General features: G+C 44.7%; 1 protein-coding gene across 1 annotated transcript in view; it reads right to left on the bottom strand.

Annotated features, from left to right (window-relative positions):
* Positions 1-12,159, bottom strand: part of LOC138364787 (streptococcal hemagglutinin-like) — a 46,578-nt gene that overhangs the window by 22,793 nt on the left and 11,626 nt on the right. Inside the window, exons 7-11 of the mRNA XM_069324761.1 lie at positions 8,756-8,845; positions 8,054-8,359; positions 7,694-7,909; positions 5,007-5,717; positions 3,073-3,462 (exon numbers count right to left, since the gene is read on the bottom strand). Of these exons, the coding sequence (XP_069180862.1) occupies positions 3,073-3,462; positions 5,007-5,717; positions 7,694-7,909; positions 8,054-8,359; positions 8,756-8,845 (1,713 nt within the window). The remainder of the gene's footprint in view (positions 1-3,072; positions 3,463-5,006; positions 5,718-7,693; positions 7,910-8,053; positions 8,360-8,755; positions 8,846-12,159) is intronic.

The raw sequence follows: 12,159 nt of genomic DNA, 5'->3' as shown, positions 1-12,159 counted from the left end.
CGGCCACGCTCAAGCTCTCTACTCCCGGCCTCGCTCAAGCTCTCTACTCCCGGCCTCGCTCAAGCTCTCTACTCCCGGCCTCGCTCAAGCTCTCTACTCCCGGCCTCGCTCAAGCTCTCTACTCCCGGCCTCGCTCAAGTTCTCTACTCCCGGCCTCACTCAAGCTCTCTACTCCCGGCCTCGCTCAAGCTCTCTACTACCGGCCTCGCTCAAGTTCTCTACTCCCGGCCTCGTTCAAGCTCTCTACTCCCGGCCTCGCTCAAGCTCTCTACTCCCGGCCTCGCTCAAGCTCTCTACTCCCGGCCTCGCTCAAGTTCTCTACTCCCGGCCTCGCTCAAGCTCTCTACTCCCGGCCTCGCTCAAGCTCTCTACTCCCGGCCTCGCTCAAGTTCTCTACTCCTTGCCTCGCTCAAGCTCTCTACTCCCGGCCTCGCTCAAGCTCTCTACTCCCGGCCTTGCTCAAGCTCTCTACTCCCGGCCACGCTCAAGCTCTCTACTCCCGGCCACGCTCAAGCTCTCTACTCCTGGCCTCGCTCAAGCTCTCTACTCCCGGCCTCGCTCAAGCTCTCTACTCCCGGCCTCGCTCAAGCTCTCTACTCCCGGCCTCGCTCAAGCTCTCTACTCCTGGCCTCGCTCAAGCTCTCTACTACCGGCCTCGCTCAAGCTCTCTACTACCGGCCTCGCGCAAGCTCTCTACTACCGGCCTCGCTCAAGCTCTCTACTCCCGGCCTCGCTCAAGCTCTCTACTACCGGCCTCGCTCAAGCTCTCTACTCCCGGCCTCGCTCAAGCTCTCTACTCCCGGCCACGCTCAAGCTCTCTACTCCTGGCCTCGCACAAGCTCTCTACTCCCGGCCTCGCTCAAGCTCTCTACTTCCGGCCTCGCTCAAGCTTTCTACTCCTGGCCTCGCTCAAGCTCTCTACTCCCGGCCTCGCTCAAGCTCTCTACTCCTGGCCTCGCTCAAGCTCTCTACTACCGGCCTCGCTCAAGCTCTCTACTCCCGGCCTCGCTCAAGCTCTCTACTCCCGGCCTCGCTCAAGCTCTCTACTCCCGGCCTCGCTCAAGCTCTCTACTCCTGGCCTCGCTCAAGCTCTCTACTACCGGCCTCGCTCAAGCTCTCTACTACCGGCCTCGCTCAAGCTCTCTACTACCGGCCTCGCTCAAGCTCTCTACTCCCGGCCTCGCTCAAGCTCTCTACTCCCGGCCTGGCTCAAGCTCTCTACTCCCGGCCTCGCTCAAGCTCTCTACTCCTGGCCTCGCTCAAGCTCTCTACTACCGGCCTCGCTCAAGCTCTCTACTCCCGGCCTCGCTCAAGCTCTCTACTCCCGGCCTCGCTCAAGCTCTCTACTCCCGGCCTCACACAAGCTCTCTACTCCCGGCCTCGCTCAAGCTCTCTACTCCCGGCCTCGCTCAAGCTCTCTACTCAAGCTCTCAGGCACCACCAATAGGACTTATGCTGGTGACTTCAGAAATTGTGCTGTGACAGTTGTGGCAATTATAGTACTTGCAGTAATACGATATATAAAGCTCTTATAATGAGAGCTTTATTAAAAAATTCAAACACTAATAAAGAATATGTAACCTGTACTCTCTCTCTCTCTAACTCCCAGGTACCTGTTTACTGCTAGGTGAACAGGAGCATCAGCGTGAAGAAACTTTGCCCATTTGTTTCCGCCTCCACCGGGGGATCGAACCCAGAATCTCATGACTAAGAATTCAAAACATTGTCCACTTTGCTGTCAGGACCCGACCATCGAGTAATAAGATAATTATACCTCCTATGAGAGCTAATTTATAAATTTAACATAAAGTTCTTATATATGTAATAGGAAAGTTTTGTTGTTTAAGATTCGCTACTTGGAACAAAAAGTTCCAAGCAGCACGGGCTATGGTGAGCCCGTAGAATACGAAATGTTTATCTTTTAATATTAATTAGTTGACTGCGTAAAAAGCTTAAGCTCTTAATTTCTTATGTAATATTTCCTAATTTTGTTTAATTTTTAATTATTTGTTGGTAAAATTTAAAAAATATATAACAAGTAAATATTAAATTAAATTAATATATTTTTATCAACATTAATGATTATATCAAGTTGTAATCCCCAAACTCTTGACCTCAAGTTCTCTGATCGTGGCTCCAGGCCTCACACAAGCTGTCTGGTCCAGGCCTCACACAAGCTGTCTGGTCCAGGCCTCACACAAGCTGTCTGGTCCAGGCCTCACACAAGCTGTCTGGTCCAGGCCTCACACAAGCTGTCTGGTCCAGGCCTCACACAAGCTGTCTGGTCCAGGCCTCACACAAGCTGTCTGGTCCAGGCCTCACACAAGCTGTCTGGTCCAGGCCTCACACAAGCTGTCTGGTCCAGGCCTCACACAAGCTGTCTGGTCCAGGCCTCACACAAGCTGTCTGGTCCAGGCCTCACACAAGCTGTCTGGTCCAGGCCTCACACAAGCTGTCTGGTCCAGGCCTCACACAAGCTGTCTGGTCCAGGCCTCACACAAGCTGTCTGGTCCAGGCCTCACACAAGCTGTCTGGTCCAGGCCTCACACAAGCTGTCTGGTCCAGGCCTCACACAAGCTGTCTGGTCCAGGCCTCACACAAGCTGTCTGGTCCAGGCCTCACACAAGCTGTCTGGTCCAGGCCTCACACAAGCTGTCTGGTCCAGGCCTCACACAAGCTGTCTGGTCCAGGCCTCACACAAGCTGTCTGGTCCAGGCCTCACACAAGCTGTCTGGTCCAGGCCTCACACAAGCTCTCTGGTCCCGGCCTCACACAAGCTGTCTGGTCCAGGCCTCACACACGCTGTCTGGTCCAGGCCTCACACAAGCTGTCTGCTCCAGGCCTCACACAAGCTGTCTGGTCCAGGCCTCACACAAGCTGTCTGGTCCAGGCCTCACACAAGCTGTCTGGTCCAGGCCTCACACAAGCTGTCTGGTCCAGGCCTCACACAAGCTGTCTGGTCCAGGCCTCACACAAGCTGTCTGGTCCAGGCCTCACACAAGCTGTCTGGTCCAGGCCTCACACAAGCTGTCTGGTCCAGGCCTCACACAAGCTGTCTGATCCAGGCCTCACACAAGCTGTCTGGTCCAGGCCTCACATTAGCTGTGGCAGTAACATTAACTGTGACAGTAACATTAGCTGTGACAGTAACATTCGCTATGACAGTAACATTAGCTGTGGCAGTAACATTAACTGTGGCAGTAACATTAACTGTGCCAGGAACTTTAGCTGTGGCAGTAACATTAGCTGTGGCAGTAACATTAGCTGTGGCAGAAACATTAACTGTGACAGTAACATTAACTGTGGCAGTAACATTAACTGTGGCAGTAACATTAACTCTGGCAGAAACATTAACTGTGACAGTAACATTAACTGTGGCAGTAACATTAACTGTGGCAGTAACATTAACTGTGCCAGTAACTTTAGCTGTGGCAGTAACATTAGCTGTGGCAGTAACATTAGCTGTGGCAGTAACATTAATTGTGGCAGTAACATTAGCTGTGGGGGGTAACATTAGCTGTGGCAGTAACATTAACTGTGACAGTAACATTAACTGTGACAGTAACATTAACTGAGGCAGTAACATTAGCTGTGGCAGCAACATTAACTGTGACAGTAACATTAACTGTGGTAGTAACATTTGCTGTGGCAGTAACATTAACTGTGGCAGTAACATTAGCTGTGGCAGTAACATTAGCTGTGGCGGTAACATTAACTGTGGCAGTAACATTAGCTGTGGCAAGAAAAAGCGGCCCTCATAGCTGAGATGATTGTGCTCATGATTCGTATTCCTGAGGTTCAGGGTTCGATCCCCGGTGGAGGCGGAAACAAATGGGCAGAGTTCATTTCACCCTGATGCCACTGTTCACCTAGCAGTAAATAGGCACCTGGGAGATAGACAGCTGGTACGGGTTGCTTCCTGAGGGTGTGTAACATAAAGAAGGTTGGTGGAGAACCGGGCCGCGAGGACGCTAGGACTCGGAATCATCTGAACATAAGACTTGAGATGGCAAAAGAGGTATAAATAGCTCTCGAATATGTCGAGAGCTAATGTGAAAATTTTAATGATGTATAAAACCCTGTAACATAAAAGATTTATTAATAGATATATATTTCTTGACTGCGTAAAAAGCAAAAGATTTAAATTTTTCATATAATAATTATGTTATGCATTATACATTTATAATTTCTAACAACTTTTTTCAGGAATATATTAATACATTTTTTAAAATAAATTTAAAAATAAGTATATTTTGTAAGCTTGGTAAAAAGTCACTCATACATGTCATGTGTTCCTCGAGTTCAAATCAGTTTACTGTTGGAGAGGAAAATTTTTTTTTTTTTTACTAAAATATTAAAGATGTTATTTAATTTATGATTTTTGTTGTGGTCCTTCTAAGGAAAATATATACTAATTGCAAATCTATTGCTATGTTGTTGTCGATATTAATGATAATTGGTTTTAATAGTATGTTCAGCTTTAAAAGTAAGTCTTCAAACTCCTTAAACTCTATATTATGTATTAACAGGAAAATATTAAGACGATAAATCCCGCTGAGTGCAAGAAACATGTCAATATGAGTCCCTTCAAGCACTGTCATGTCATGTGTCATCCATACGTCCCTGGGAGTAGTGTGGGTGTCATGTGTCATCCACACGTCCCTGGGAGTAGTGTGGATATCACGTGCCATCCACACGTCCCTGGGAGTAGTGTGGATGTCATGTGTCACCCCACACGTCCCTGGGAGTAGTGTGGGTGTCATGTGTCACCCCACACGTCCCTGGGAGTAGTGTGGATGTCACGTGCCATCCAAACAAGACATGTGTGTGGGTTGGGTGTCTAGACATGTGTGTGGGTTGGGTGTCTAGACATGTGTGTGAGATGGGTAACAAGATATGTTTGGGGCTTGTGTGTGTAGATATATATATATGAATGTAATTGGCTGGGTTTATACAGGCGCCGCGTCGACTGGGCCAGTAGGCCTTCTGATGGTGACTTTATTCACTTGTTCTTTCATTCTCAGTAATTGTGTCTGTGGCAGTAACATTAGCTGTGGTAGTAACATTAGCTGTGGCGGTAACATTAGCTGTGGCAGTAACATTAGCTGTGACAGTAACATTAGATGTGACAATAACATTAACTGTGGCAGTAACATTAACTGTGGCAGTTACATTAGCTGTGGCGGTAACATTAGCTGTGGCGGTAACATTAGCTATGGCAGTAACATTAGCTGTGGCGGTAACATTAGCTGTGGCAGTAACATTAGCTGTGGCGGTAACATTAGATGTCGCGGTAACATTAGCTGTGGCAGTAACATTAGCTGTGGCAGTAACGTTAGCTGTGGCGGTAACATTAGCTGTGGCGGTAACATTAGCTGTGGCGGTAACATTAGCTTTGGCTGTAACATTAGCTGTGGCAGTAACATTAGCGGTGGCAGTAACATTAGCTGTGGCAGTAACATTAGCTGTGGCAGTAACGTTAGCTGTGGCGGTAACATTAGCTGTGGCAGTAACATTAACTGTGGCAATAACATTACCTGTGGCAGTAACATTAGCTGTGGCAATAACATTACCTGTGGCAGTAACATTACCTGTGGCAGTAACATTAGCTGTGGCAATAACATTAACTGTGGCAATAACATTACCTGTGGCAGTAACATTAACTGTGGCAGTAACATTAACTGTGGCAGTAACATTTACTGTGGCAGTAACATTAACTGTGGCAGTAACATTAACTGTTTCAGTAACATTAACTGTGGCAGTAACATTAACTGTTTCAGTAACATTAACTGTGGCAGTAACATTAACTGTGGCAGTAACATTATCTGTGGCAGGAATATTATCTGTGGCAGTAACATTAACTGTGGCAGAACAAAGGTATAAATAGCTCTCAAACACGTTGGGAATATAAAAATTAAAATTTAATGACGAAGAGTTGGTATTAATTTAGTACTCTTTAAATTTTAATATTAAATGACTGCGTAAATTTCACCAGCGTTATACTTTTTATATAATAATTAGATTGTTTTAACTGACTGTTCTTCTCTTACAAAAAATTTGAAACTAAAAAAATTATTAAATATTGTTGAAAGTTAATTCTATGTTCAAAGATTGTTTAAAAATAAGATATACTTTGTCAGCGTGAAGGAGAGGTAACCCCTAGAGGTGACGTGTTCTTCATGAATATATCAGTTTACTGCGTGGAGAAAAAACTGTTTTAAAGTTTGTTTTACTTTAAATATTTCAGATTTTATTTACTTTATGTCTCTTGTTCCGGTCCTTTGAAGGAAAATATAAAATATTTACTCACAAAGACATGTGTGTGGGTTGGGTGTTTAGACATGTGTGTGGGTTGGGTGTCTAGACATGTGTGTGGGTTGGGTGTTTAGACATGTGTGTGGGTTGGGTGTCTAGACATGTGTGTGGGTTGGGTGTCTAGACATGTGTGTGGGTTGGGTGTCTAGACATGTGTGTGGGTTGGGTGTCTAGACATGTGTGTGGGTTGGGTGTTTAGACATGTGTGTGGGTTGGGTGTCTAGACATGTGTGTGGGTTGGGTGTCTAGACATGTGTGTGGGTTGGGTGTCTAGACATGTGTGTGGGTTGGGTGACAAGACATGTGTATGGGTTGTGTGACAAGACATGTGTGTGGGTTGGGTGTTTAGACATGTGTGTGGGTTGGGTGTTTAGACATGTGTGTGGGTTGGGTGTCTAGACATGTGTGTGGGTTGGGTGTCTAGACATGTGTGTGGGTTGGGTGTTTAGACATGTGTGTGGGTTGGGTGTCTAGACATGTGTGTGGGTTGGGTGACAAGACATGTGTGTGGGTTGCGTGTCTAGACATGTGAGTGGGTTAGGTGTCTAGACATGTGTGTGGGTTGGGTGACAAGACATGTGTGTGGGTTGGGTGTCTAGACATGTGTGTGGGTTGGGTGACAAGACATGTGTATAGGTTGTGTGACAAGACATGTGTGTGGCTTGGGTGACAAGACATGTGTGTGGGTTGGGTGTCTAGACATGTGTGTGGATTGGGTGTTTAGACATGTGTGTGGGTTGGGTGACAAGACATGTGTGTGGGTTGGGTGTCTAGACATGTGTGTGGGTTGGGTGTCTAGATATGTGTGTGGGTTGGGTGTCTAGACATGTGTGTGAGTTGGGTGTCTAGACATGTGCGTGGGTTGGGTGTCTAGACATGTGTGTGAGATGGGTAACAAGACATGTGTGGGGCTTGTGTGTGTAGATATATATATGAATGTAATTGGCTGGGTTTATACAGGCGCCGCGTCGACTGGGCCAGTAGGCCTTCTGATGGTGACTTTATTCACTTGTTCTTTCATTCTCAGTAATTGTGTCTGTGGCAGTAACATTAGCTGTGGCAGTAACATTAGCTGTGGCAGTAACATTAGCTGTGGCGGTAACATTAGCTGTGGTAGTAACATTAGCTGTGGCGGTAACATTAGCTGTGGCAGTAACATTAGCTTTGGCGGTAACATTAGCTGTGGTAGTAACATTAGCTGTGGCGGTAACATTAGCTGTGGTAGTAACATTAGCTGTGGCAGTAACATTAGCTGTGGCAGTAACATTAGCTGTGGCAGTAACATTAGCTGTGGCAGTAACATTAGCTGTGGCAGTAACATTAGCTGTGGCAGTGACATTAGCTGTGGCAGTAACATTAGCTGTGACAGTAACATTACCTGTGGCAGTAACATTAGCTGTGGCAGTAACATTAACTGTGGTAGCAACATTAGCTGTGTCAGTAACATTAGCTGTGGCAGTGACATTAGCTATGACAGTAACATTAGCTGTGGCAGTAACATTAGCTGTAGCAGTAACATTAGTTGTGGCAGTAACATTAGCTGTGGCGGTAACATTAGCTGTGGCAGTAACATTAGCTGTGGCAGTAACATTAGCTGTGGCAGTAACATTAGCTGTAGCAGTAACATTAGCTGTGGCAGTAACATTAGCTGTGGCAGTAACATTAGCTGTGGCAGTAACATTAGCTGTGGCAGTGACATTAGCTGTGGCAGTAACATTAGCTGTGACAGTAACATTACCTGTGGCAGCAACATTAGCTGTGGCGGTAACATTAGCTGTGACAGTAACATGAGCAGTGACAGTAACATTACCTGCGGCAGTAACTTGAGCTGTGACAGTAACATTAGCTGCGGCAGTAACATTAGGTGTGGCAGTAACATTAGCTGCGGCAGTAACATTAGCTGTGACAGTAACATTAGCTGTGGCGGTAACATTAGCTGTGACAGTAACATTAGCTGTGGCGGTAACATTAGCTGTTGCAGTAACATTAGCTGTGGCAGTAACATTAGCTGTGGCAGTAACATTAGCTGTGGCAGTAACATTAGCTGTGGCAGTAACATTAGCTGTGGCAGTAACATTAGCTGTGATAGTAACATTAGCTGTGGCAGTAACATTAGCTGTGGCAGTAACATTAGCTGTGGCAGTAGCATTAGCTGTGGCAGTAACATTAGCTGTGGCAGTAACATTAGCTGTGGCGGTAACATTAGCTGTCGCAGTAACATTAGCTGTGGCAGTAACATTAGATGTGACAGTAACATTAGCTGTGGCGGTAACATTAGCTGTGACAGTAACATTAGCTGTGGCATTAACATTAGCTGTTGCAGTAGCATTAGCTGTGGCAGTAACATTAGCTGTGGCAGTAACATTAACTGTTACAGTAACATTAGCTGTGGCGGTAACATTAGCTGTGACAGTAACATGAGCAGTGACAGTAACATTACCTGTGGCAGTAACATGAGCTGTGACAGTAACATTAGCTGTGGCAGTAACATTAGCTGTGGCAGTAACATTAGCTGTGGCAGTAACATTAGCTGTGGCAGTAACATTAGCTGTGACAGTAACATTAGCTGTGGCAGTAACATTAGCTGTGACAGTAACATTAGCTGCGGCGGTAACATTAGCTGTGACAGTAACATTAGCTGTGGCGGTAACATTAGCTGTGGCAGTAACATTAGCTGTGGCAGTAACATTAGCTGTGACAGTAACATTAGCTGTGGCGGTAACATTAGCTGTGACAGTAACATTAGCTGTGGCAGTAACATTAGCTGTGGTAGTAACATTAGCTGTGGCAGTAACATCAACTGTGACAGTAACATTAGCTGTAGCGGTAACATTAGCTGTGACAGTAACATGAGCTGTGACAGTAACATTAGCTGTGGCAGTAACATTAGCTGTGGCAGTAACATTAGCTGTGACAGTAACATTAACTGTGACAGTAATATTAGATGTGACAGTAACATTAACTGTGACAGTAACTGTGACAGTAACATTAACTATGACAGTAACATTAACTGTGACAGTAACATTATCTGTGGCAGTAACATTAGCTGTGGCAGTAACATTAGCTTTGGCAGTAACATTAGCTTTGGCAGTAACATTAGCTGTGGCAGTAACATTAGCTGTGGCAGTAACATTAGCTTTGGCAGTAACATTAGCTGTGGTGGTAACATTAGCTGCGGCAGTAACATTAGCTTTGGTAGTAACATATTAGCTGTGGCGGTAACATTAGCTGTGGCAGTAACATTAGCTTTGGCAGTAACATTAGCTGTGGCGGTAACATTAGCTGTTGCAGTAACATTAGCTGTGGTGGTAACATTAACTGTGGCAGTAACATTAACTGTGACAGTAACATTAGCTGTGGCAGTAACATTAACTGTGGCAGTAACATTAACTGTGGCAGAAACATTAGCTGTGACAGTAACATTAACAGTGGCAGTAACATTAATTGTGGCAGTAACATTAACTGTGGCAGTAACATTAGCTGTGGCGGTAACATTAACTGTGACAGTAACATTAACTGTGACAGTAACATTAACTGTGGCAGTAACATTAGCTGTGGCAGTAAATTAGCTGTGGCAGTAACATTAACTGTGGCAGTAACATAAGCTGTGGCAGTAACATTAACTGTGACAGTAACACTAGCTGTGGCAGTAACATTAACTGTGGCAGTAACATTAGCTGTGACAGTTACATTAGCTGTGGCAGTAACATTAACTGTGACAGTAACATTAACTGTGGCAGTAACATTAACTGTAACAGTAACATTAACTGTGACAGTAACATTAACTGTGGCAGTAACATTAACTGTGACAGTAACATTAGCTGTGGCAGTAACATTAACTGTGGCAGTAACATTAACTGTGACAGTAACATTAACTGTGGCAGTAACATTAACTCTGGCAGTAACATTAGCTGTGGCAGTAACATTAGCTGTGGCAGTAACATTAACTGTGACAGTAACATTAACTGTGACAGTAACAATAACTGTGGCAGTTACATTAACTGTGGCAGTAACATTAGCTGTGACAGTAACATTAACTGTGGCAGTAACATTAACTGTGGCAGTAACATTAACTGTGGCAGTAACATTAACTTTGGCAGTAACAGCTGTGACAGTGACATTATCTGTGACAGTAACATTAACTGTGACAGTAACATTAACTGTGGCAGTAACATTAACTGTGACAGTAACATTAGCTGTGACAGTAACATTAACTGTGGCAGTAACATTAACTGTGACAGTAACATTAACTGTGACAGTAACATTAGCTGTGGCAGTAACATTAACTGTGGCAGTAACATTAACTGTGACAGTAACATTAGCTGTGGCAGTAACATTAACTGTGGCAGTAACATTAACTGTGGCAGAAACATTAGCTGTGATGTCGTGACGCTGAACCCCGGTTCATTCCGAACACAGTGATTACACAACACATAACACCTTGCCTCAGCACCCGTTACTACCACCGTGTACTCCTACACACACCAGACCCTTGAGGCGTACCACTAGGTTTGTACTGGAACACAATGAATGAACATATCGAAGGTATTTAAAGGCCGTCGGGTTTTGTCATTTAATTACAAAGAATAGACTCTGACAAATAATACTATATTAATTAACATACTCTATTAGGTCAATACACTTCCAATACCTATAGACCACTTGACCTCCGCGATCACCACCCACACTCGTAACTTCCGCCTAAGTCCCTAATACGGAATGATTACTACAACGCTCCACACCCGGTTAGTCTTACATTCAATACTCACATACTGCAGACTTAACTTGGTCACTAAGATCACAACAGGCTCTCTCATAGCTGTCTGCTACACTTCGCTGCTGCTACAAACGAAGACCTCGGAGGACTTGCTAGTTCAACTTCCACAACCAGACTGCCTCCAGTCAGCCATCTACCTCAACCATTTCACCCCACCTCTCAAGGAAGGTATAATCCGATTAACCTTATCCCTAGAGAGGTAATCTTGTTCCTAGAAGCCTGACGAAGAATAATTCCTCTTTCCAGGAATTATTAATTTGGCTAAACAGCTTCGGTCTTAATCCATTGACCTTTCTTAGATATGTGATCCATAGTCTGTCTACTTACATGTACTTTCAATCATCATTCGTTAAGTGTTGTAGTAATGATCCTCTAGCTAATAATTCCTACTAACTTGTGGATTACAACACCGACAGTAACATTAACAGTGGCAGTAACATTAATTGTGGCAGTAACATTAACTGTGGCAGTAACATTAGCTGTGGCGGTAACATTAACTGTGACAGTAACATTAACTGTGACAGTAACATTAACTGTGGCAGTAACATTAGCTGTGGCAGTAAATTAGCTGTGGCAGTAACATTAACTGTGGCAGTAACATAAGCTGTGGCAGTAACATTAACTGTGACAGTAACACTAGCTGTGGCAGTAACATTAACTGTGGCAGTAACATTAGCTGTGACAGTTACATTAGCTGTGGCAGTAACATTAACTGTGACAGTAACATTAACTGTGGCAGTAACATTAACTGTAACAGTAACATTAACTGTGACAGTAACATTAACTGTGGCAGTAACATTAACTGTGACAGTAACATTAGCTGTGGCAGTAACATTAACTGTGGCAGTAACATTAACTGTGACAGTAACATTAACTGTGGCAGTAACATTAACTCTGGCAGTAACATTAGCTGTGGCAGTAACATTAGCTGTGGCAGTAACATTAACTGTGACAGTAACATTAACTGTGACAGTAACAATAACTGTGGCAGTAACATTAACTGTGGCAGTAACATTAGCTGTGACAGTAACATTAACTGTGGCAGTAACATTAACTGTGGCAGTAAC

The sequence above is a fragment of the Procambarus clarkii genome, chromosome 14 (assembly GCF_040958095.1).
Source record: "Procambarus clarkii isolate CNS0578487 chromosome 14, FALCON_Pclarkii_2.0, whole genome shotgun sequence".
In the NCBI taxonomy this organism is placed as follows: Eukaryota; Metazoa; Arthropoda; class Malacostraca; order Decapoda; family Cambaridae; genus Procambarus; species Procambarus clarkii.
This window is presented reverse-complemented; position numbering and strand designations above follow the sequence as displayed.